Below are 27065 nucleotides of genomic sequence, written 5' to 3'. Positions count from 1 at the left end.
ATTCTCCCATGGAGACGATCGTAGAGATGCTGGATGTAGTCCTGTGGAACGGCTTGCCATGCCATTTCCACCTGGCGCCTCAGTTGGACCAGCGTTCGTGCTGGACGTGCAGACCGCGTGAGACGACGCTTCATCCAGTCCCAAACATGCTCAATGGGGGACAGATCCAGAGATCTTGCTGGCCAGGGTAGTTGACTTACACCTTCTAGAGCACGTTGGGTGGCACGGGATACATGCGGACGTGCATTGGCCTGTTGGAACAGCAAGTTCCCTTGCCGGTCTAGGAATGGTAGAACGATGGGCTCGATGACGGTTTGGATGTACCGTGAACTATTTAGTGTCCCCTCGACGATCACCAGAGGTGTACGGCCAGTGTAGGAGATCGCTCCCCACACCATGATGCCGGGTGTTGGCCCTGTGTGCCTTGGTCGTATGCAGTCCTGATTGTGGCGCTCACCTGCACGGCGCCAAACACGCATACGACCATCATTGGCACCAAGGCAGAAGCAACTCTCATCGCTGAAGGCGACACGTCTCCATTCGTCCCTCCATTCACGCCTGTCGCGACACCACTGGAGGCGGGCTGCACGATGTTGGAGCGTGAGCGGAAGACGGCCTAACGGTGTGCTGGACCGTAGCCCAGCTTCATGGAGACGGTTGCGAATGGTCCTCGCCGATACCCCAGAAGCAACAGTGTCCCTAATTTGCTGGGAAGTGGCGGTGCGGTCCCCTACGGCACTGCGTAGGATCCTACGGTCTTGGCGTGCATCCGTGCGTCGCTGGGGTCCGGTCCCAGGTCGACGGGCACGTGCACCTTCCGCCGACCACTGGCGACAACATCGATGTACTGTGGAGACCTTACGCCCCACGTGTTGAGCAATTCGGCGGTACGTCCACCCGGCCTCCCGCATGCCCACTATACGCCCTCGCTCAAAGTCCGTCAACTGCACATACGGTTCACGTCCACGCTGTCGCGGCATGCTACCAGTGTTAAAGACTGCGATGGAGCTCAGTATGCCACGGCAAACTGGCTGACACTGACGGCGGCGGTGCACAAATGCTGCGCAGCTAGCGCCATTCGACGGCCAACACCGCGGTTCCTGGTGTGTCCGCTGTGCCGTGCGTGTGATCATTGCTTGTACAGCCTTCTCGCAGTGTCAGGAGCAAGTATGGTTTGTCTGAAACACCGGTGTCAATGTGTTCTTTTTTTCATTTCCAGGAGTGTACATAGTAAGTAGACAACATTTCCTCTCAAACGTCCTAATAGGCTTCCAGCTAAGAGAAAAGTACACTGCTGGAAAGTAATTTAGCACACCTGGAAACATGACGTAGATTTTGATACGATGATGCCATACGCCATCAGGGGGATAACAGATGTACAGATAATGGGTTCTCCGGCGTCCACCAACAGATAGTGTAGTGGTATAACTACCAAAATAGCATTTGTGTCTACCCTTTAATAGGGAATGCTCACAGCCAGATACCTCAATGTGGTGCAGATGTGTGAACCAAGCAGGCAACCACGTCAAAGAGACGCAATAGTGCTCCCTGCAGCCTACTGTACAAGTCTGAAAGGTGTCAAATTGTGGCATTATGAGTGGCGGGATGGTCCTTACGGAGAATAGCTACACAAGCTGGACGTACTGCCTCAGTTGTGCAACGATGCTGGTATCAATAGTCACGTGAACATTTGTACGCCAGTAGACGAGGTTCTTGACGTTCACGCAGCACAGACGGCAGCCAGGATCGTCGTATTGTAAGGGCAGCAATGGCAGATCGTACAGCTACCACAGCACAGATAAGGCAGCTTGTGAGCCCAGAGGTGTTAGCACGAGCTGTTGCGAACCAGTTATAAACAGTGGGATTATGGGTACGCACAACTCTACTCCATCTCCCACTCAGACCACAGCACCGACGTCAACGGCTCGACTCGTGCCGTCAGAGAATTGCTTGGAAGACGAAAGGGCAAGCCGTTATCTTCAGCGATGAAAGCAGATCGGAAACCCTTACGACGCAAACCGTGAGCGCTGTCTCGCAGAGTGCATTCGTCCAACTCACATTGGCGTCTCCCAAGGCCTTATTATCTTGGGTGCGGTCAGCTTCAACTTTTGGGTTTCCGGAGGGGACGCTAAACAGCACTCAACACGTGCAGAATATTGTTAGATTCTTTCTTTTGCTATTGTTGCTATAGGAAAGCGATGCGTTGCTCCAACAGGATAACGCTCGCCCACACACTGACTGTGAAACTCAACGTGCTCTGCAAGACGTACGGGTGCTTGGCTGGCCATCACGATCTCCAAACTTGTCTCCAATCGAACAAGTGTGGCGTGTGATGGGACGCGAAGTGACTCGTCTGACTCCACATCTAGCAACTCTTACAGAACTACGCGAACGGGTCGAGCATGCTTGGCACATCATACCGCAGGGCAATATTCGTCATCTGTACAGTCTACTGGATGCCAGAGACAGCGCCTGCATTGCTCTCCGTAGGGGCTACGCTTACTGGTGTTTCAGCATGGGTCGCTATCTGGTACCTCAGATCCGCCTGTGCTATTGATCCCTAAATGTAAGAATTCAAGTGCTCCATATTCACTGTCGTAACAATAAATCTTGAGTTAACTGGAGACCTCTAAAAGGGTGTACTAGTTTTTTTCCAGCAATGTGTATTACATATACAAACACAAAAACATTATTCACAAAAAGAAAACAGTCATCTCTCTCATTCCTACTGTGACTCATACAAATCGTGTCAGTAACGCAAAACTTTCTTTTCCATCTGGATTCTCCTGGACGCCTACCTCATCATCCCATCATCCTCTACCACGTAAGTTTACTACTTGTAATTCTAACTACAACTTATTCTCTTCAATGAACGTATCATGCTTTACTAGGATGTCTGGTCACCCTTTAGAGTATACTCTTTGTAACCTGTTATAAAAATTTTATATAAGTCAGCTAAGAATATTTTTCTCAATACTGTTGTAGTCTTGAGGCCAAAGACTAGTTTGATGCAGCTCTCCACACTAGTCTGTACTGTGCAAGCCTCTTCATTTTCGAATAACTATTGTAACTTACATCCATCTCACCCCTACAGTTTCCTGCCTCCCTCCTCCCAACTTCACCTCATTACCAAACTGACGATTCCTTGATGGATTAGATGGATTAAGGTATGTCTTATCATCAACTGATACTTCCTTTTAGTCAAGTTGTGCCAAAAATTTATTTTTCCCCAGTTCCATTCAGAATCTCCTTATTAGTTACTTGAAATGCTGATGTAATCTTCAGAATTTTACTGTAGCACCACACTTCAGAACCTTATTCTTACATGAACAGTCTGTCATACATTTTTCACTTAGGATATACTCCAGTCACATACCTTCGAAAGGATTTTCTAACACTTAAATCTGTATTCGTTGTCAGCAGATTTCTTTACGTCAGAAATGGTTTTCTTGCCATTGATAGTCCACATTTTACATCCTCTCTACTTCAGCCATCATCTGGTATTGTACATCCAAATAACAAAATTCATCTGCCACTTTTAGTGTCTCGTATCCCAGTCTAATTCTTTCAGCATCATTCGATTTAATTAGACTACATTCCATTATCCATTATCCTTGTTTTACTTTTGTCAATGTTAATCTTACGAGTATATCCTCCTTTCAAGAATTGTACATTCTGTTCAATTGCTCTTCCAAGCATTCGCTGACAGAATTACGTTGTCATCAGCAAACCACAAAGCCATTATTCCCTCTACCTGATGTTTAATACCTTCTCCAAACTTTTATTTAGTTTCCTTTACTGCTACTCCATATACAGACTGAATTACATCTAGGACAGGCTGAAATGATGTCTCACTCCCTTTCAACCAGTGCCTCCCTTTCATGCCGCTCGATTCTTATAACTGCCGTCTAATTCCTGTACAAGTTGATATAGCCTTTCATTCCTTGCATCTTTTTCAAGCGACAACATTACTTGCGTCTGGTAACGCAGAAAATTTCTGCTGGAGTGGAATTGATAAGAAGCTTTGCGAAATTGCAGCAAATTCAATTTCTTCACTTAACGAACTTCATTTAACGAGAAAGAGGCATTTCCTTTTGACTGACCCTCGTATTTCAGCCCTGATACCTTCATAATTTTAAAGGGTGTATTCCAGTCAACTTTGTCAGAAGCTGTCCCTAAATCTAGAACTGTTATAAGCGTCGGTTCCCTTCAACTTGTCTTCTAACACAGATCGTTGGGTTACTATTGACTCACTTGGTAGTACATTTCTTCGTTTCACAGCAGTGTCAGATTGCGGTGTTGTCTTAAACCCCTTCTGTTCAGTTTGTACATCGAGGAAGCAACGACTAAAAATAAAAGATAGGTTCAGGAGTGGGTTAAAATTGAGAGTGAAGGAATGTCAGCGACAATATTCGATGATGACACTGCTATCCTCAGTGAAAATTAACAAAAATTACTGGAAGTACTGAAAGGGATTAACAGCCTAATGAGAACACACTGTGCATTAACAGTAAATCGAATAAATGCGAAAGTAAGTAGGAGTACCAGAAGAGAGATTAATGACGAACTTAACACAAAACTTTGGACCACAGAGTGGCTTAAATTAAGGAATTCTGCTACTTTGGAAGCAGAACAGCACATTATAGTAGTAGAACAATCACGTTGCTGACGACTTCATTCTAAAGACTGGTTTTATACAGATCTTCACGCTACCGTATCCTGAGCACGTCTCTTCATCTGCGAATAGCTACTGTAACCCATATCCTTACGAACCTGTTAACTGTATTCATCTCTCGGTCGCCTCTACAATTTTTACCCCAAACACTTCCCTCCAATACTAAATTAGTGATCGCTTGATGTGTACTATCATCGAGCCCGCCTTTCAGTCAAGTCATACCACTAATTTCTTTTCTCCTTAGTTCTTTTCAGTACCTCCTCATTGGTTACATGATCTCCACATGTAATTTTCTGCTTTCTTCTGTAGCACCACATTTCAAAAGCGCCTATTCTTTTCCTGTCTGAACTCTCTGTCGTCCACATTTAGCTTCCATGAAATACTACACATCAGACAAATACCTTCAGGAAGTACTTCCAGACACATTTATATTCGATGTTAAAAAATTTCTCTTCTTCATAAACAGTTTTCTTGCCATTTCAGTCTACATTTTACATCCTCTGCGCTTCAGTCATTATCAGTTATTTGACTGCCCAAATAGAAAAACTCATCTATTGCTTTTAGTGTCTCGTATCCTAATCTACTTCCCTCAGCATCTCCTCATTTATTTCTTCCACAGTCCACATCCTTGTTTTGCTTTTGTTAGTGTTAATTTCATATCCTTCTTTTGAGACACTGTCCGTTCCATCAACTGCCTTTCGAAGGCCTTGGCTCTCTATGTCATCAGCAAACCTCAATGCTTTTATTTCATCTCACTGAAGTGTAACTTCTCCAAATTTTTCTTTGGTTTCCCATGCTACCTTCTCAATTCATAGAGTGAATAACGTCGGGGATAGGCTAAAATCCTGTCTCCACTCCCTATTCAACCTCTGCTTCCCTTTCATGCCTCTTGACTCTTGTAATTGCATTCTGATTTGTGTATAAGTTGATATAAACTTTTATTACGCCTACTATCTTCAAAATTTCAAAGGGTGTACGCCAGCTGAACTTTTCAAATGCTTTCTGCAAACCTATAAACCCTATAAACGTAGGTTTTCTATTCTTCAACCTATCTTCTTAGTCGTAAGATCTGTATTGCCTCAGTGTTCCTACATTTCACTGGAATTCAAACTGATCTTTCCAGAGTTCAGTTCTATCGGTTTTTCCATTCTTATGTAATAGTTCGTGTTTTTATTTTAGAGTCATGACTTAATAAACTGATATTTCGGTAATATTCACCTCTGTCAGTGCATGCTTTCCCTAATATTGGAATATTCTTCGTGTAGTCTGAGCGTATTTGCCTGCCTCGTCTATTTGATATGTAAAAGCTACTCATTCATCTTCTACTGCATTCCTTTCGCCTATTTTCAGTTAATCATGACCTTCGAAACCCTCAACTTCAAGTTCTTTTAAACTGTTCCATCTCCTTAATTTCCTACCTTTTTGTACTTACTCCATCTTCAGTTTACAATTCATAACTAATAAATTGTGGTCAGTGTCCACATAAGCCCCTGGAAATGTCTGACAGTTTAGAACCTGGTTCCGAACTCTCTGGCTTACCATTATACACGATGAACATTAATACAACCGACGTACTGTTGGGACGGATTTCTGACTAGAAATGGAGGAAGAAGGGTCCTATGAGTACGTGTCCGAAAATGCATTATTATCACGGTAGATGACGTATGAAAGTTCCTCTGATCAATTGCCGTGTGTTTCCTGTGTGTTTCAGGCTGTGTAATTGGCTCACCATACTTTAAGCAGCAGAGTGGTCCGTTATTCATGTCGGTAACAAGAAGAGATGGTGTTTGTGTACGGCCAAGCTGAAGGAAACGCTCAAGAGGCAGCAGGGCTCTGCCAGAACTGTGCGACTACCAGATTTAGAGAACCTGGTTCTACAGGATAGAACCCGGGCCTCCAAATCTGATGTACACACAGACCGCCGCCTCCCTTCATGTGCATTTGTCTGCGAGGACCAACTGTCACACAAACGCCCAAAAAGGGCTTGAAATGGTGTGTGATGTGGTTTGTGTCTGTGAGGGTGCATGTTTTGGTACAGCTGTGTTGCCTCTATTGTTTCCATCTGCTCTACCGCGCATAAACATCATCTCGGATTGTTACCGACATGAATACCGGACCATCCTTCTGCTTACAGTACGCTGCGCCAATCACACAGCCTGCAGCACACAAGGAATACACAGCTTGTGGTCAGGGGAACCTTCATAAGTCAGCGACATCTACCGTGAGAATGATGTATTTCCGGATACATGTTCACGGGACCTTTTCCCCTCCATTTCCAATCTGGAATCGGTCCCTACATTTTGGCGGTTTTACTAATGTTCACCCTGCATAATCAACCTAAACCCTATCGGTACCTTCAGGTCTCTTCCACCTTCTTTCATAATTCTTAAACCAAGTGTTAGCTATGATTAAATCATGCCCCATTCAAAAAAATCTCACTTTACGGGCGACACTCTTCTGCCCCTACACTGAGATAGATGTCACTCAGTCATTTAAAATACAGTACGCTGGACAGTTTCCGAAGCTTCTCACATACGAGATAATACACGTCATCGTGCAAAAATGCACCATCCAGTGCAGGGTTTTATTGGTTTCTACAACATCTAATATACTGATATCTAATAATTAACTGAAACGCACAGCTGCCGACAGCTGGGTAGCCTTTAACTATTTGTATGAAGATAAGAACTGTTATCGAAGAAACAGATACCATGGATGACCGTGCAGCTTCTCTAGAATAAATGATAATTAATTGAAACCCTCACCTGCCGACAGGTGGTATTAACATACCTCGAAGGGGACAGCTGAATTAATTACCATTTATTCTAGAGAAGAACATATATTCTAGAGAAGAACAGTGGTATCTGTTCTTTCGAGAACAATTACTATCTTCAAATAAATAGTTAAAGGCTACCCAGCCACTGACCTTCGTCTGTGCAAATGCGCACAGGTTGCCTCAACTCTTACGGGAATCGTCACCTTAGTGTGCGCGAGTAATGAGTGGATGGGCAAATATCATTTAGGTACATTACGTACGTAGGTTGAGGGCAGTTGGGAATGTGGGTCTCACGAGAAGCGTGCAAGGGATAAGCCCCTGCAGTCGCGCTATTGATCTGTGTCCTCGGTGGCTCAGATGGATAGAGTTTCTCCCATGTACGCTGGAGATCCCGGGTTCGAGTTCAGGTCGGGGTACACATTTTCAGGTGTCCCCTTCGAGGTATATTAACACCACCTGTCAGCAGCTGAGGGTTTCAGTTAAGTATCATTTATTCTAAGAGAAGAAGCACAGTCATCAATGGTATCTGTTCTTTCGAGAACAGACAGGGGTCGAGGAAGGAAAGTTGGAGACCAATGAATTTATTTATGCTATTGGAAGATTGGTATTTTGGTATCTGGTGACAGGATGAGGAATGCGGCAAGTGTTTGTGACTCCTCCTGGATCCAGAAAATCGTGTGATCACATAGGTAAGGTCTCGCGGTTCTAGGCGCGCAGTCCGGAACCGCGCGACTGCTACGGTCGCTGGTTCGAATCCTGCCTCGGGCATGGATGTGTGTGATGTCCTTAGGTTAGTTAAGTTTAAGTAGTTCTAAGTTCTAGGAGACTGATGACCACAGCAGTTGAGTCCCTTAGTGCTCAGAACCATTTGAACCATCACATAGGTAACGGAGAAGGAACATTGGTGGACGATCTCGTTGAAGGATTTATGAGAAGAAGGTATTCGACGCTGCCTAGACAAAAGCAGGTCTCACGCATCACGGCAGCCAATGCACACCGTTGATGCCCTTGGCTGTTGTTGATTCCAACATTATCGCTGTGATGTAACGGGTATTCCATTGGTATCTTTTTGGATTTCCAGGTGGACCTTGTCATGGGACACCCTCAGCTCTCGGTCTCTGAGCAGTACTTCCCCCAGGCGGACCAGTTCCGCCCCGAGCGCTGGCTGAAGGGCCCGGACGGCCGGTCGGAGGCGCAGGACGCGCATCCCTTCGCCTCGATGCCCTTCGGCTTCGGCCCCAGGATGTGCATCGGCAGGCGCTTCGCAGAGCTCGAGGTCTACACGCTGGTGGCCAGGGTACGTATCTGACGTGTACTGCGGCTGAAAGAAGGTAGGAGACCCGGGCACCTCCAGAGGGGAAAGAAGCGGTCGTTAGTTGTAGGTAATGCTAAAGACCCTCTTACGGAAATGGCATCATAGGAGGGAAATATACCCAGTTTAAGTCCTGGCGTATATCGATCACCAGCAAAAGAGGCCATCACAGCGGCAGCTGAGATCATAATTTGCAATCAGCTGTAGATCACCACTCATGTCAGCTTCAACGATGACAGTCGCGTCCCTTATGAACGCATTCTCCATTCTTTGTGGAGATTGACAGCTGGCCTCTCTCATGATGTTCCTACATAGCTTCACCAACTGCAACATAGTCGCATATACAAGCAGTAATCCAATACTGTCATTTTTTTATACCAGTCTTTGATCACAATACCAATTCTTTAGACGATGGCCGGTTTCAATCCGTAATAACCATCCTCAGATATACAATATACACATATTTACACCTAGTGAACAGTGTGTCTTTCAACATAATATAGAAATATGTATCACAATATACTATCATAGAACCAGGGAAATGAACAGATAAAATACGGTAAAACGTACCTTTCTTACACCATGTCCTAAAGTGATAAGGCCATAATGGCATCGTCAAAATATATAAATCTAATCAGCACAGCATCGTCATATAGATCTAAAATAAGGTGTAGAATAGGCCACATCGTCCGCCGGCCGCGGTGGTCTAGCGGTTAAGGCGCTCCGTCCGGAACCGCGCGACGGCTACGGTCGCAGGTTCGAATCCTGCCTCGGGCATGGATGTGTGTGATGTCCTTAGGTTAGTTAGGTTTAAGTAGTTCTAAGTTCTAGGGGACTGATGACCACAGCAGTTAAGTCCCATAGTGCTCAGAGCCATTTGAACCATTTTGAACCACATCGTCCACACAGTGATTATTGCAACTGGCTACTGAAGTAACAGTAGCTACCAGAAAATCTTTGCCTACATCGTCCCTAGATGTTGCTACTGTGGGCTTAGATAAAGTCATTGTGTAAAATACACGTAGCAGACTTTTAAAACTGGTTTCTATGATAGTTAGGGGAAACAAAATTAGTTAGGGGAAACAAAATATGATAGGGGAATCAAAATTCCGAGAACTCCTGTAGAAAACAAAGCATCGGATCAGGCAGCTAGTACAGTACAGTGGGTAGGAAATATGGGGAATGAGAATACTACAGCATGAGCTGTTGACTGCTACGCTACCCGCAGCAGAAAACAGTCATGCTTACGAGGGGTATGCTACGAATTTTTTCGACGATTTCCGGCCGTTAAAATGCAGAATTTGCTGTGGGCATGGTGGAATATTCCTGCTTCTGGTCCTTGTAGTTTCATGAAGACCCGGCGGCGCTGTACGTAGCGTTTAAATGGCTTTTTATCAAATGAATTTTAACCATCAGCTGTTTATTGTCCCATTAGTCATCTACCGGTTTCGATTATTAACCATGATCCAGGACGTAGGGCACAACAGATTAGTTAAAAACATCCTACATTCTTTTGAAACTGAACGATGTCTAAATTATCCACAACAACGATCTGCTGAACCCTATATCCTGAATGACGGTTAATAACCGAAACCGGTAGATGACTAAAGGGACAATAAACAGCTGATGATTAAAATTCATTTTAAGAAATACTTTACGAGTGTTGAACCTCACCTCATGGAAACATTCAAAATGGTGTTTGTAACGAAGGTGTGCTCCAAGCAGAGAGCTGTCATTGAGTTTCTTTTGGTGGAAAACCAGAGGATCACAGATGATTAGAGGTGCTTGCAGAGTGTCTACGGAGACGTGCCAGTGAATAAAAGCACCTAGGTTGTTGGTAGTTGCGTCTGTCATAATCACAACAAGGTCGCGCAGACCTGTCCGATCTCCCGCACACAGCTGTGACTCCTGTGATATTGGAATGTGCGGACACCTTCCTTCTAGGTGATCGACAGATCACACTCAAAACACCTCGCAACTCACAGGCAGTTACACGCAGGTTAATTGCTTTGAAGCAGAATGAAAACGGGAGCCCATGGAGTTCTCTCCTATGAAGAAGAAATTCAAAGCCGCGGCCTTAACTGGTAATGTCATGACAAGGGTCTCCTGGGATTCGGAAAGGGTCATTCTACAGGGTGTTTATGTATGAATATCGGGGATTTAACGCTTTATAATATTTATTATATTAAACTTACAGCTATAAATGATATGTCAGATGAAAGAGCAACTAAAACAGTTTTACAAAGAACCTTATATATGCTCAATGTGAGGTCCATACTGGCATACCGAAGCACGCGATTGGTTGAACTTCACTGTAACCAAGCGCTGGATAGGTCACAAGGGGCCCAATGACAGGGCTTGCTTTGCATGGCCTCCACCTTCACCCGACCTAACGCAATGCGATTTTTTCGTTTGGGCTTCATCAAGGATCGTGTGTACGTGCCTCCGTTACCAGCAGACCTCCCTGAATTAAGAGACAGGACTGAAGCAGCTGTTGCTACAATCACTGAAGACAAACTTATCAACGTTTGGGAAGAACTCGGCTATAGATTGATGTGCGCCTTGTGACAAACGGTGCTCACATTGAACATTTATAAGGTTCTTGGTAAATCTGTTTGAGTTGCTCTTTCATTTGACATATTATTTATAACTGTAAGTTTAATATAATAAATATTATAAAACTTTAAAACCCCGATATACATTTATAAACACCCTGTATTTTATGTCCTCCTCATGGTACAAACATCAACTCTGGTTTGTGTTGTGCTCCCCTCAGAAAATTGAAGAAACCACCTCAGCTTGTTCGTCACCACAAAAATGCAAACGAACTTCTCTTTCTCCATGGCAATGCAACGCCACGCACAAGTCTGCGCACGAGAGAGGAGCTTACGAATCTTTGTTGTACTGATCTTCCTCATCCACCCTACATCCCGGATCCCGCACTTTCCGACTTCCATCTGCCTGACCCAGGGAAGTAAGCGCTCCGTAGAAAACAGTACGTCGATGATTGGAAGGTTATTCCTGCAACAAGACGTTGACTCCGACATCGACCAGTAGGTGGAACAAGGCCGTCGCGTTGAACTGAGATTATGTTGAAAAATACAAATTTTGTAACCATCGAGTGGAGAATATTATGGTGTGTTGGTATCGTGAATAAAAGCAGTCTGTTTTCAGAAAGAAAGTGTGTAGTATTCCTTATTGAACACACCTCGTAGCTTATAATTGAATGTGAGAGCTAATTAAAAGCGAAAGTAAAGAATAAGGAAATGTTCAACGACGAGTAAGGGAAGCTAAACTCGCAAATACCATCTACCTTGACAGCCTCTACCATACGCCGGACTCTCTTTCCTCTCCTCCACCCACCAAGACATTACCTTCCACTGAACTCAGAGCGATTGTTTTCTATCCGCAGATAATCCGGCGCTTCCGCCTAGAATTCCACGGTGACATCAAGTGGAACACGGGCTTGATCCAGTTCGCGGCATCACCCCTCAAGTTCAAGGCCATAGACAGGGACCGCTGAAGACCGAGCCGTCGATGGAGCCATCTCTACGGTGAATGACGCACGGTTGGTTGGAAGGTTGGACTCGCAGTGATGTGCGAGGGCTTCGAAAAGATGCTACGCCCTTCTGCTTGCAATATACGTAGCTGTCCGATTTTGTTAACAGCTCACTGCAAATATTTCTTCACTTTATAATAATTATACAAAAATATCTATCACTATTTTACCTGATAAAGAAAACTGTTAAATTAACTACATGATTCTTTTGAACATTGCTAGAGGATTTCCATGTAGGACACTGATAAGACGTTGCAAGAAGCACAGTTTAGTGCAGTGCGTCACATGATAACGGCTCTGGCACTGTGCAAGAAAGATAACGAAGAATTTGGCTGTTCTTACATCACACGAGACGTGAAAGATAAGATAGACGTGGAGCACAATGAGCCGAATGACGCAGTGCCTTAGAATCTGACGTTACGAAGTAGTCACTTGGGTCAAAACCGCTTCAGCAATCTTCTCGCTGGTTCGATGACGCCCACCTTTGATTGCTCTCCTGTACCAACCACTTCATCTCAGGTACCACTTGCAACCTACATCCTCAGTTATTTGTTGGATGTATTCCAATTTCTGTATTCCTACCATTTTTACCCTTTATAGTTCCTTCTAGCACTCCGATGTCTTTAACAAATGTCTTATAATCTTGTCCCTTCTTCTTGTCAGTGTTCTCCATATTTTCCTTTCTTCGCTGATTCTGCGAAGAAACTTCTTATTTCATATCTTATTGGTGCATATGATTTTCAACATTCTTCTGTGGCATCACATATCAAACTCTTTGACTATCTTCTTTCAGATTTTCCTAGTGTCCATGATTCACTACCATGCAATGCAGTTTGTCAAACGTAAATGCTCAGAAATTTCTTTCTCGGATAAAGACAAACGTTTGACATTAGCAGACTTATGTTGTCCAGGAATACCCTGTATACTGTGCTGATCTGCTTTTCATGTCCTCCCTGTTTCATCTACCGATGTGTTATTCTGCTTCCACGATAGCTTCTTCTCCTTCCTGGTCCCCAATTTTGCTGTTAAGTTTATCGCTAATTTCTTTGCTACTACTTTTCGTTACTTCCGTCTAGTTTCCATTTACTCTCACTCCGTAGTATGTACTCATTAGACTGTTCAATGCATTCGACACGACCTTTAATTCTTCTTCAATTTCACTGAGGATAACAAAGTCATCAGAGAATCTTATCATTGATGACCTGTCTCCCTGAATTATAATCCCACTATTCAACCTTTCTGTTACTTCCATCATTGTTTCTTTGATGTACAGATTGAACTATAGGAGCGAAAGACTACATTTCTGTCTTAAACGCATTTTAAACCGAACACTTTGTTACTGCTTTCATGTTCTTACTGTTGTCCCTTGGTTCTTGTAAAGATCGTATATTATCCGTCTTTCCCTGTTTCTGACTCCTATTTTTTCTCAGAATTTCATTTCACATTGTCGAACGCATTTTCTGTGTCAACAGATCCCACGAAGGAGTCTTGATTTAAGCCTTGCTTCCATCATCATTCGCAAATTCAGAACTGCTTCCCTGATTCCCTTGCCTTTCCGAAAGCTAAACTGATTAACATCTAAAAGATCCTCAGTTTTCTTTGCTACCATACTTCAAGTGCAAAGGTACTGAGTGGGAAATCTGACCATATCCAGATGTTCTGCTCAGTCGATGTTTGTGTACGTCCCCGCTGGTATAGAGAAAATGACAATTTGGAGACGAAACTGGAAGTCATGAAGGCAGAACAGTAAGAAATATAAACGTTGTTGACCCTAGTGTCATATGTACAAAGTGCCTCATCATATGGGCAATGTGTGTTCGACCCCCACAGGGGAATAAATCTTTAGCTCCCACAAATGTTTATAACATTGTTTCTAGTTCAGATGATCAGTGATACTTAGTTTAGCAGGAGATTATAGAAATCCCTTTTGGATCTGTTGGGACCCAAATGAAGTTACTGGGGACGTTTTCCGCGTTTTGTCGAGAACCCTTGATGAAGTTAACGCAGCTTCTTAACGCGTGTTCATTTCCGTAAGTGAAAGGTGCGTCAGACTAGCTGATAACTGACACTGGATTGCGTTGTAGTCGCAGATCAGGTCGGCCGTCACTTCACGTGAGATGGTTTCTGAGCGCTGATTACCTTCGCTACAAACGACGTCCGTCTTAGTTTGTAAATACTAAAGTCTTATAATATTACCTTATCCTATCAATGTTAACCTTTCTAAATGCTGCTGTACTATGTACTGTAAAGATATTTATTATAGGTGAAAGCTCTTAATTAGTTTCAGTTAATAGTTTTTTTCTCTACTGACAATATAAATACTTGTACAGTAATTCAACTGCCAGTCAGGTAACAGACAACATATCGTTCGTCAGTTCCCTCTGCTGGCAGTTATTCACCATAAGTTTCACAGCGGCTACACTAATCATTTGTCTTTAAATGTTTGTAACTCCTTAACTAAAAAATATACAAATTGAGCTCATGCAGCAGTTTCTTCCAACACGCAACATTCATTCTCTTTATCTGCCACTTTTGTGGTTCTATCACATCTTTTCTTCTCCATAAGTGATATTCAATCTTTTTTGCCATCATTTGTCATAAGCCCAGTACTGACCACATACAAAATTGTAATTTCTCCCCTCCAAGCGAGTTTCACATCTATTTCTGAACGATTACTAAATCATAGCATGAAATATATTTGCTGTATTCATCAGTAATCCGTACCAATTTTTCTTGTGAGAAAGATGAGAGCAATGACACATATTAAGCAGTATATACTGTATTTTTGTTACCACACTGCCAGTGAATAAGAGTTATATCTGTTACCAATGTAAAAAAATGCTATTGAAACACTGTAATATTATTTCATATTACTAAAAATAAAGAAATGTTTTACTATGTCATAACATGATTTGTATTTATAATGATAATTTAATGCTCTTCTATGTGCAACTGCACAAATTCTTATAAATTTTCTCATGGATCTTCATCCTTTACTTATTCCTAAAGCACACCCTGTTGTTCTTTTTACTGCAGTAATCATTCCGAAGACTGGTCTGATACAGCTAACCAAGCTTGCCTACTCTCTGCGAGCCTCTTCATCTCCTGTTAACTACCGCAAACTACACCCATTTGAACCTGCTTGCTGTATTTCTCTCTTCGTCTTCCTCTACAATTTTTGCTCCCCCCCCCCTCCCCTCCACATACTTCCCTTCAGTACCGAAGTGCCAATTCGTTGGTGCCTCAGAATGTGTTCTACCAACCAAACTTTTAGTCAATTTGAGCCGCAAATTTCTACCCATCTAGTCTACAGCATTCTCCTATAGCATCACGTTTCAAAAACGTCCATTCTGTTCTTGACAGAACAGATTTCTCTTTCGTACAACGCTACACTACAGACACCCATTGTTGGAGAATGACTGGAAATGCGACATCTCCTTGTCCGTATGCTCCCGCCAGCACAGGAAATGGCCATCTGCTCACTGTCCTGTGGGGCGACATGAGGTCTCGCTGCCGACTCATCAGCAGTTTTTCATGGCACGTGCACCTAGGCCTGGCCACTGACCGTCGTCCTGAAGACATTTATAACTCTGTAAACTCAAACGACAAATAAAAGGTATTGCAGGTATCATTGTGGCACTGACATCTCCGGTCATAAACTGGATCATTCACCTACACTTCATGCCTCGCCTCCTGTTCACAATGTGACCTCAGCTCCCTGAATTCAAACAGTTCCAAAGATTACTGTCCCGTCAAAACTGCCAAGTGCCTCCTCTAAACACGCAAATGCTATAAACGTGGCAGTTTTGCCTGGTGGGCATACCGATTCTGGACTCCGTGTCCTTCGAGCGGAAACATCTTGATCGTCCCTTGTACTACAACTTCTACACATCTGCTGTTAATGATGGCCGCAGCAAGGAAATCGGCCTCCATATTTTTACAGACTGTGAGTGGGACAGACAATTAGGCGATATCCAAAATTGGAATGCAGGCGCCTATATGTTATAGCCATAAATAGGTGTTCCAAGTCCCACTAAAGGAACACCTGTATTTTAAGTCTGTAGCAAACGCCGTTTCTATGTCGTGTCGTAACAAACAGTTTCCCACGAAGCAGTGTACATTTCCAACTACCGGCAGTGTAAATGAAAGATTAGTCAGAGGTTTCTATGTCTCGGAAACAACTAAAGTAGTCCATAAGTTAGCCTTTCTTTATCCTACCGTCTCAGATAAGTCATAGGGTCAACAAGGCCTCCCATGTTCGTACATTTCTCCGGAATCTAAAATGATTTTCCACGAGGTCTTCTTCTATTAGTTTTTTCGTGCTTCTGCAAGCAATTCCTCTAAATATTTTGCGGTCTATACTTACTGCACTAATGATTCGATAGTATTACACCTGTCAGCACCTGCGTTCGCTGGAAATGGAATTATTACGCCTTTCCTGAAGTCTGATGGTATTTCATCTGTTATATGTGTCTTGCACACCTGGCGGAATCATTTTGCCTTGACTGTCTGAGCCAGGTATCTCAAAAATTTTAAGGGGATATCTACTTCAGTGCATTGTTGCAGTTAGGTCCTTTAGTGCTTTTCAAATTTTTCTTGCAGTACCATATCTTCCTATTCTAGAATATTCAGGTTCATTTCCTTGTAGAATCTCGCTATGTATTGCTTTCCCCTTTCAGCTTTCCCTTCTTTGGTTAATGCTGGCTTGCTATTTGAGCTCTTCATATTCATCTAATTTCTTCTCTTTCCCCCATAGGTCACATTAATCATCATATAGGTAGTATCTGTCTTTCCCCTAGCTCAGCCACTTTGCACGTTCTGCCAATCTCATTTTTTTTTATACATTGGTATTTCCTTTCGCCTGCTACATTATCAACATTTTTGTATTTCTTTCCCTTTCCTTAGTTAAATTCAGTATCTTCTGTGCTACCCAATGGTCCCTACCAAGCCTTGTCTTAATTTCTCCTCTGCTGCCTTCATTATTTAGTCCATCAAAAAGATGTTCCCTTCCCTTGGTCAGTCCAAAATTCCCTAAAGCACGGCCGGCCGCGGTGGTCTAGCGGTTCTAGGCACTCAGTCCGGAACCGCGCGACTGCTACGGTCGCAGGTTCGAATCCTGCCCCAGGCATGGATGTGTGTGATGTCCTTAGGTTAGTTAGGTTTAAGTAGTTCTAAGTTCTAGGGTACTTATGACCACAGCAGTTGAGTCCCGTAGTGCACAGAGCCATTTGAACCATTTTTTAACTTAAACCATACCAAAGGTTGCAAAAGAAGCGATGTATTTAGGAATGAAAACGTTCGCAGTATTCCCGCTATTAATGAGGAAATAATCTAATACTGAGTGGAAAGAACTCGTAAATAGAATAAAAGACTGTCCACGAAATTCCCAAGTCACCATTGGGAAGGAAGGAGAGATGGAAGTCGACCAAGCGAAAGGTGAAGATAACAATTTTGAAGACAGAACAGGCAGATGCCTAAACCATCTATCTAATCTATCTACGTAAGGCAACGATGGTGACTTCTTGGTAAACTTGTGCACGGCATAATGGGTTATTTGTGTCTGAGCAACAGTTATCGCTGTTTCCTATTTTGTGCTCGTTTAGTGCTTAAGGAATGTGTCATTCTCGCATTAAACGAGTTTTTACACCAGGCAACAGAAATTACTTTTGCTATTAATCTCCAATGGGGAGATTAGTTAGTTTAACCTACATAACGAACACTCATGAAGTACGAGATCTTATTGTGATGAACCCAACAGCCCCCAAACTCAGAGCACAACCTAAAGTTCATAAAACCAACACACCTATCAGGCCTATTGTGAACTCAATTAATAGCCCAGCCTACAAATTAATGAGAGAACTAAATGGCATACTTGTAGACAAATACACATTTGAAAAATCATATTCCGTAAAGAACAGCTATGAACTTATTAACAGTTTGAAGGATTTGACAGTACCACCTCAAGCCAAGCTTCTATCCCTAGATATTGTTAACCTTTACAGCAGTATACCTGTAGATGAAACAGTTGAGATAATAAGAATGAACCTATTGAGATACAAGACAATGAGCAAACCAGAAATCATAGAACTTGTAGATGTACTTAATCTAGTGCTCTCCCATAATTACTTCTCTTTCAACAATAAAATTTACAAGCAGGACCAAGGACTAGCAATGGGAAGCCCTCTCAGTGGCCTATTAGCTGAAATATTTATCAACCATATAGAAAATAAAATTCTAACCCTAAATGATAACATCACAAGCAAAGTTAAAATCTATAAGAGATATGTAGATGACACCCTCATTCTATTTGATGGCACAGAGGATGAAGTGACAAACCTTTTTAACAAGTTCAATAGTCTACATAAAAATATTCAATTCACCCTCGAACAGGGAGAAGACAACACCATACCTTTTCTTGACATAAAAATATCAAAACAGAACCAAAAGGTAGCTTTCAATGTTTACAGAAAACCTACTGGCACTGACACCACTATACCTAACTCCTCAACACATCCCTCCTCCCACAAAAAGCTGCTTATAGATCAATGATGTACAGAGCACACAAATTTCCACTTCAACATACAGAACTCCAACAAGACATAGAAACCATAACATATACTGCAACAAACAATGGATATGACCCTTCTCTAATTAACACCATGTCACAACAGATAAAAAATAAACTGAACAAACAACATCAAACTACACTCACAACTGACAGTGCCCCAGCAGTCAAATATGTAAAAATGCCATATCTTGGAATAGTATCTGACAAATTAGCAAGATTATTCAAAAACACAGAAGTAAAAATTAGCTTCAGCACCAACAACAACCTAAGTAGGAAGCTTATCCACAATATAAAAGCACCAGATAGAAGTCTTGATGCATCTGACATTTACAAAATTACCTGCAGCCAATGTAATAAATATTATATCGGCCAAACAGGCAGAAATTTCAGAACCCGAATCAAAGGACATTTAGACTGCTACAGGCTTGATAAATGTGACAAATCAGCAGTAGCAACTCACATTAAAGACACAGGCTACCCTCTGAAAATAGAAGACAACCTCGAAATTTTACACAAAATAGGAAAAAGTAAAAGAATGGATATCATGGAAGAAATGGAAATTTTCATACATAACACAAAGCATGAAGATAACATTCTTAATGAAATAACCGTATTCAAAAACTCAAAATTCTTCAACAGTCTTAAGCCAGTTCTAACTCAATAGATTCACGAAATGTCGATGTAGATAATCTCCCAGAACCAAGAATACCGATACAAACCCTTGATAATCGATACAGACCCACATGCTACAGTCCGCCATCTTGTGTTGTGTGTACAACATCGAAGCAATTTGTGCAGTGAGATTCAGTGACAAAATAATGTGCAATAGTGTTTTGTCTACCAACAGCTCCGCCATTACACCAGTGATACAAGTGAAGCAGCAAGAGGATGTAACTGTAAGTGATCAACTGCCATATAAAAGCCTTTCACACTATTTTCGTAACACATAACTGATGCAAATCTATCTGCATCCGATACAGGGTGTGAGATACATAACCAACAACAGAGAAGAAAACCAGCAGAAGACATCACTGACTTCGATCTCTACATATGCACTGCCCCTCTGCTTCCCCCCAAGTGCCACACCAGCAGCTACAGTAAAAAACAAAGTGTTCTAGATTAATCTAATTTGAAATTGTTTATTTTAAGTAACATTTCTCGATGTATATATGTATATACAAACGCTTGAAAATGAACAAAATATGTTCGAAACGCGTTGCTTTATGTTAGATTAAACATAAAATAAAAAATGACTGGTAGCAGAAATTTAAAATAAATAACTCATAGTCTACGTTGACATTGCATCATTTTAATTTAATTTTTGTAGTGTTGCTAACTGGTGAATGTGTTTGTCTGCGAATCCCCTGTAATTTTAATTTCCTCTTTCACTCGTGTACTGAATTGAATGTGGAGAAAGAAGAAACAAACCTTTCTCACTCCCCTTGTCCTCTAACACTGTGTGTGTGTGTGTGTGTGTGTGCTTGCACTTATTTGTGGAAGGAGGATTCTATTTTTTCTTTTGTTATTTTGCTTTTCTATATTTTTCATAATGTTGTGATTCTCTAGAGCTGCTAGGGGGCACGTTTCATGGTTATTTATTTGGTTGGTTATTTTCATACATTTTGCGAAGTTAAGGGGGCGGATGGGAGGGGGGGAGGAGGAGGAGGGAGGTGATGATCATTGTGTTTGAAGGGCTCACAAGGTATGAAACGTATTCCATTTTCTAATGCGATTTGTTGTTATTGTTAACATGCTGTCCAACAACAGTAAGTGAAGCACCCAGAAAGGGAAGAGCAAACTAAACGGAACTTCACGGGTGAAAACGAATGCGACGCTAATTCAATGATAACGAAATCGAGTCAAATTTGCAAAGAACTTAACACAGTTATGTTGCACCCCTTCTGGCGTGGATGCACACAATGTTTTGATTGGGAAGGAGATAATATAACCGTTGTATCCTCACCTAAGGTAAGCTGTCCCACAACTACTGTAACTGGTACTTGATATTCTGGATACTGGCAATAGGCTTGATTTGAAGTGTGGTCGCACACCCGTTCTGTCGGTGACAGGTCAGGGGATCTTGCTGGCCACATGGCTATCTCGTCATCACGCAGACAGTACATAGAGACACGTTCCATAATTTAATGAACATTGTCCTGTTGAAAAATGGCACGGTGATACTCTCCGTGAGAGGTAACAGGAGGGCGCAGGATAACCGTGGTGTAACTTTGTGCCACCATAGTCGAGTGTAGCATCTCTGAGTCCTCCACTGTGGTCACTTAACGTCGAACGCTGTTCACGCAGTTTATATACGCCACCAGGTCTGATAACGACACTGAGCACTAACAGCACTAACGACTCTGGTGGCCGTTGTACCTGACACAGTGAACAGTAACCCTACTCGATTACATAGCCGTCAAAGCTTTGTACGTGTACAATGTTATATTGGCATCTAACCGTGTCTTCAAAGCGCCTGACTTTTTTGTAAGATACTGTAGTGATGGAGTACTGAAACTAGAAATATACACACATCAAAAAAAGTTTTGCCTCACCTCGGTTCCGAGAGTTCCGGAACCCTTACAGGAAACTGGAATAGCGATCAACATAAACATCACTTTCGCACTTTTTATTGCTCATGAAAGCCACACATTCATGTTGTACCACCATACAGTGAGACCTTCAGAGTTGATGTTCCAGATTGCTGTACACACCGGTACTTCTAATACCCAGTAGCACGTCCTCTTCCATTGATGCATGCCTGTATTCGTCGTGGCAAACTAGCCACAAGTTCATCAAGGCACTGCTAGTCCAGGTTGTCGCATTTCTGACGGCGATTCGGCGTAGATCCCTCAGAGTGGTTGGTGGGTCACGTCGTCCATAAACAGCCCTTTTCAGTCCATCCTAGGTCTGTTCGATCGTGTTCATATCTGGAGAACACGCTAGCCACTCCAGTCGAGCGATGTCGTTATCCTGAAGGAAGTCATTCACAAGGTGCGCACGATGGGAGTGTGAACTGTCGTCCATGAAGACGGATGCCTCGCCAATATGCTGCCGATACGGTTGGACTACCGGTCGGAGGATGGTATTCACGTATCGTACAGCTGTTACGGCGCCTTCCATGACCACCAGCGGCGTACGTCGCCCCACATAATGCCATCCCAAAACAGCAGGGAACTTCCACCTTGCTGCACTCGCTGGACAGCCGTCTAAGGCGTTCACCCTGACCAGGTTGCCTCCAAACACGTCTCCGACAATCGTCTGGTTGAAGGCATATGCGACTCTCGTCGATGAAGAGAACGTGGTGCCTATCCTGAGCGGTCCATTCGTCATGTTGTTGGACCCATCTGTACCAGCGCTGCATGGTGTCGTTGTTGCAAAGATGGATCTCGCCATGGATGTCGGTAATGAAGTTACGCATCATGCAGCCTATTGCGCACAGTTTGAGTCATAACACGACGTCCTGTGCTGCACGAAAAGCATTATTCAACACGGTGGCGTTGCTGTCAGGGTTCCACTGAGTCATAATCCGTAGGTAGCGGTCATTCGCTGTAGTAGCAGCCCTTGGGCGGCCTGAGCGAGGCATGTCATCGACTGTTGCTGTCTCTCTGTAAATCCTTCATGTCCGAACAACATCGCTTTGGTTCACTCCGAGACGCCTGGACACTTCCCTTGTTGAGAGCCCTTCCTGGCACAAAGTAACAACGCGGACGCGATTGAACCGCACTGCTGACCGTCCAGCATGTTTGACTACAGACAACACGAGTCGTGTACCTCCTTTCTGCTGGAATGACTAGAACTGATGGGCTGTCAGAACCGAACCGTCTAATAGGCGCTACTCGTGCATGGTTGTTTACATCTTTGGGCGGATTTAAAGGCATCTCTGTAAACTCAAAGAGACTGTGTCTGTGATACAGTATGCACAGTCAACGCCTATCTTCAGGAGTCCTGGGAACCAGGGTGATGCAAAACTTTTCTTGGTGTGTGTTCCTTGGTGCATGTTGTAAGTCTCCGGGTCCTATAGTTGCCAGTAAGGACCTCTCTGTTGCAGCGGCCTCAATCCTTCACTACTCGGAATGCACTGGGACAAGATGGAGGTAACACTGCTTCAAACCGCATTTTACTTTCCTCATTTCAGCTGTTGCTATACAGTTACAACTGCGAGGCGCGATTTTTGTCGAAAGTACAGCTCTAAGCTTTCTAAGACGGCACCAGCACTTTTAAGACACAATTTTTTTGCGCAAGGGGAAATCCATTGGTTACCATTGTGTGTTATCTGAAGACGCAGAGCACAGTCAACAGAATTTTGCCCGTAATGCACTGGAGTCTGCTCGTCGTCTTTGACGAGAGTTCGCATTCATCTCCTATCTGTCTGACGTTCTGTGCGACGACGTTTGTGTTTCAGACGATACAGTATTCGGTTGCAACTGCTCCCTCATCATGGCGATAACCAAAGACGTGTATAGACTTATGAATTCATTCTGGACGTGGAGATGGAAATAACAATTTACTTCCACATTTGGTATTTAGTAATTAGTCTACGTTCTATTTAAGTTCAAAAGTGAACCGCCACAACACAGCAGCCACAGATCGTAGTCGGGCACGAGAGAGACGCTCCAGGTGTGCACTGTCTTCTAAGAAGAACTTCATCGTCCGTCCTTTTTTTCCGAGAAAGATCGTAACAGAAATCAGAAACGTGCACATGTTGTAGATCTGTCCTTTTCCGTAAATACAACGCACACCGATAGTATCAGTTTTCGACATAACAGTGCAAGACTGCATTGTCAACTGCAAGTAAGAGCATTTGATAGCAACGAGCTGCCTTACCGATGGATTACCAAGGAAGGCCTTTACGCCTTGGGAATCTAAAGTCACCTGATCTCACGGTATGCGATATTTCTTGGGTGTTAAGAAATACTCCGTCTATGTGCCTCCCCTTCTAACAACATTGAGTGAATTGCGACTTCGCGCAGCAAAAGCAATCAATTCTGTAACTCCACAAACACTCGAAAAATCACGGTTCAAGTTTCACAAATGTCTGGATGTTTCTCATGCAACCGGTGAAGTAAACATTATGCAATTGTCAATCATAAATGAAACCTTTGACCCTAAGTGTAATTGTAGTAAGTATTCATCGCACAAAAGATAGAAATTAGAATAATGTGTAGAGTTCACAAATGTACACCTATTAGGTATGTCTTTAAGAAGCTGGAAATGTTAACCACAGCATCACAGAAGCTACATTTATTCACTTATGATATTCGTTATCAACAGGCCATCTAAGTTTGAGAGTAGCAGAGATTTTTACTACACTAGAAGCAAAATGATCTTCATTGTCGTTTAACGAATTTAACTTTGTCTCAGAAAGGGGTGAAACTTGCAACTACAAAATACTTTAACAATCTATTTATGGCAATAAAATGTATGACAGATAGTAGAAATCATTTCAAATGTAGATTAAAGAGCTTTCTCCTTAACAACTCCTTCTATACCACTGAGTACTTCAGCAGAGGTAACTGCGTATAACAAAAGAACTGTAAATGGCTAGCAAGGAGCCATATAACTGTTATTTTTATATTTCTTTTATACAGTTTTGTGTAATTGCTCTGTTTCTGTCCTGCAAACACGTTCTACATCACAAGGCTTATTGGGAATCTGATCTATGGAACGAGTAATTAACCAGCTTACTCCAAGGCTGTTTGAGAATGTAAAAGATATATCTTTGCAAAATCGGATGTTTATTTTGAACCAAAATCTTTTATATCAGGTTCAAATTTACTTCAACAGCTATATTCATCCCTTACAAGACGAAATCTTGTCAAACGAGTTGAATCGTTTTGAAACACAGATTGAAGTGTAGGTAGCGCCTGTCGCTGTTTCCAAAGATGTTGTTGGTCAGATTCGACAGCTATACCATTCTGAAGCAGACAATAGTCGTGTGCAAATAACCCGTTGCCACGTAGGAGTAGCCATTCGTCGTGACGTAAACTGCAAATGCCACGTAGAAATACCATTAGGAGATTATGATTTAGCATATTGATACTATGCTAATGGCGCTGCCGCAGTGATAACACCGGTTTCCGTGAGATTACCGAAGTTAAGCGCCGTCGGGCTGGGCTAGCACTTGGATGGGTGACTATCCGGTCAGACAGCGCTATTGGCAAGCTGGGTGCGCGCAGCCCTTGTGAGGCAAAATGAGGAGCTACCTGATCAAGGGGTAGCTGCTGTGACCTCGTAAATTGACGTACGACCGGGACAGCGGTGTACTGAGCACATGCTCCTCCCAATCCGCATCCAGTGACGCCTGTGGGCTCAAGATGACACGGTGGCCGGTCGGTACCGTTGCGCCATCCAAGGCCTGTTCGGATGGAGAGAGGAGTATTGGTACTACAAACAACTGTCAACAGAGGTTACATACAAATAAATACATACACTGAGCCGCGCGGGATCAGCCGAGCGGCCTCGGACGCTGCTGTCATGGACTGTGTGGCTGATTCCGGCGGAGGTTTGAGTCCTCCCTCGGGCTTGAGTTGTGTGTTTGTCCTTATGATAATTTTGGATAAGTAGTGTGTAAGCTTAGGGACCGATGACCTTGGCAGTTAAGTCCCATAAGATTTCACACGCATATTTCACATTTCACATACATTGAGGTGACAAAAGTCATTGGACAGCATTATGAACATACACAGGTGGCGGTAGCATCGCATACTCTAGGTATAAAACGACAGGGCATGTCATTTGTACTCAGGTCATGCATGTCACAAATTTTCCGACGTAATTAAGACGACGGAAAATAATAGACTTTGAATGAGGAATGGTAGTTGGAGTTAAACGCACGGAACATTCCAGTTTGGAAATCGTTAGAGAATACACTGTTCCGAGACCAATAATGTCAAGACTGTGTCGAGAATACCAAAATTTCATGCATTACCTCTCACCACGCACTACAAAGTGGCCAATGGTCTTCGCTTAGCGACCGAGAGCAGTGGCGTTTGTGTAGAGTTGTCAGTGCTAACGGACAAGCGACAGTGCGTGAAATAGCCACAAGTATCCTTCAGAACAGTGCGGCGAGATCCGGCGTTAATGGGCTATGGCAGCAGACGATCGTTCGCTCCCGGTAGCTGACTGGTGCCGGCACGGTAGCTCAGCGTGTACGGCCAGAGAGCTGGGTGACTTCTGTAATAAAAAACTGAGTGAAAGGATCAACGTCGAACTTGAATGAATGTCATGTAACATTTGCAACGACCAAACACAACGATCACCAACGAACAAAATCCAATAAAACAAAAAAAAGTGCTCAGCGCGACAGAACGTCAATCCTAAGGGCCCGGGTTCGATTCCTGGCAGGGTCGGAGATTTTCTCCCCTCAGGGACTGGGTGTCGTGTTGTCCTAATCATCATCATTTCATTCCCATCGACGCGCAAGTATCCGAAGTGCCGTCAACTCGAAACACTTGCACCAGGCGAACGGTCTATCCGACGGGACGCCCTAGTCGCATGACATTTACATTTAGCAGACACGACATTTACATTTAGCCTGTACTAAGAGCATGATATCGCATGCAGCGCATCTCTCCTGGACCCGTGATCATATCGGTTGGATAATAGATGACTAAAAACCGTGGCGTACTCAGACGAGTACCGGTTTAAGTTTGTAAGAGATGATGGTAGATTCGAGTGCGTCGCAGACCCCAAGAAGTCATGGGCTCAAGTTGTCAACAAAGAATTGTGCAGGCTGATGTTGTCTCCATAGTGGTGTGGGCTGCGTTTACATGGAATGGACTGGGTCCTCTGGTACAACTGAACCGATCATCGGCTACGTGGAGACATTTGCAGCCATTCACAGACATCACGTTCGCAAAGAATGACGGCATGTCACCTGGATACAGTTGCTTGCAATTGGTTTGAAGAACTTTCTGGACAATTCGAGAATGATTTGGCTACCCAGATCACCCAACACGAATCACATCGAACATTTAAGTTACGTAATCGAGAGGTCAGTTCGTACTCAAAATCCTACACCGGCAAAATTTGTGCAGTTATGAACGGCTATATAGGCAGTATGGTTCATTATTTCTGCAGGCTACTTCCAGCGACTTGTTGAGTTAATGACACATCGAGTTGGTACACTATGCCATGCAAAATGAGTTCCGATGTGGTATTATCGTACTCCATAGC

At 43.3% G+C, this 27065-nt stretch overlaps 1 protein-coding gene across 1 annotated transcript in view; it reads left to right on the top strand.

Moving 5' to 3' along the window:
* The window catches only part of LOC126365969 (probable cytochrome P450 301a1, mitochondrial), a 152307-nt gene extending 137079 nt beyond the window's left edge, over positions 1 to 15228 (top strand). Inside the window, exons 11-12 of the mRNA XM_050008766.1 lie at positions 8533 to 8748; positions 12176 to 15228. Coding sequence (XP_049864723.1) covers positions 8533 to 8748; positions 12176 to 12286 — 327 coding nt within the window. The 3' untranslated portion in view covers positions 12287 to 15228. The remainder of the gene's footprint in view (positions 1 to 8532; positions 8749 to 12175) is intronic.
* The last annotated feature ends 11837 nt before the right edge of the window (positions 15229 to 27065 follow it).

The sequence above is a fragment of the Schistocerca gregaria genome, chromosome 4, assembly GCF_023897955.1.
Source record: "Schistocerca gregaria isolate iqSchGreg1 chromosome 4, iqSchGreg1.2, whole genome shotgun sequence".
Classification (NCBI taxonomy): Eukaryota; Metazoa; Arthropoda; class Insecta; order Orthoptera; family Acrididae; genus Schistocerca; species Schistocerca gregaria.
The sequence above is the reverse complement of the archived record's forward strand: the minus strand, read 5'-3'. Positions and strand labels throughout refer to the sequence as shown.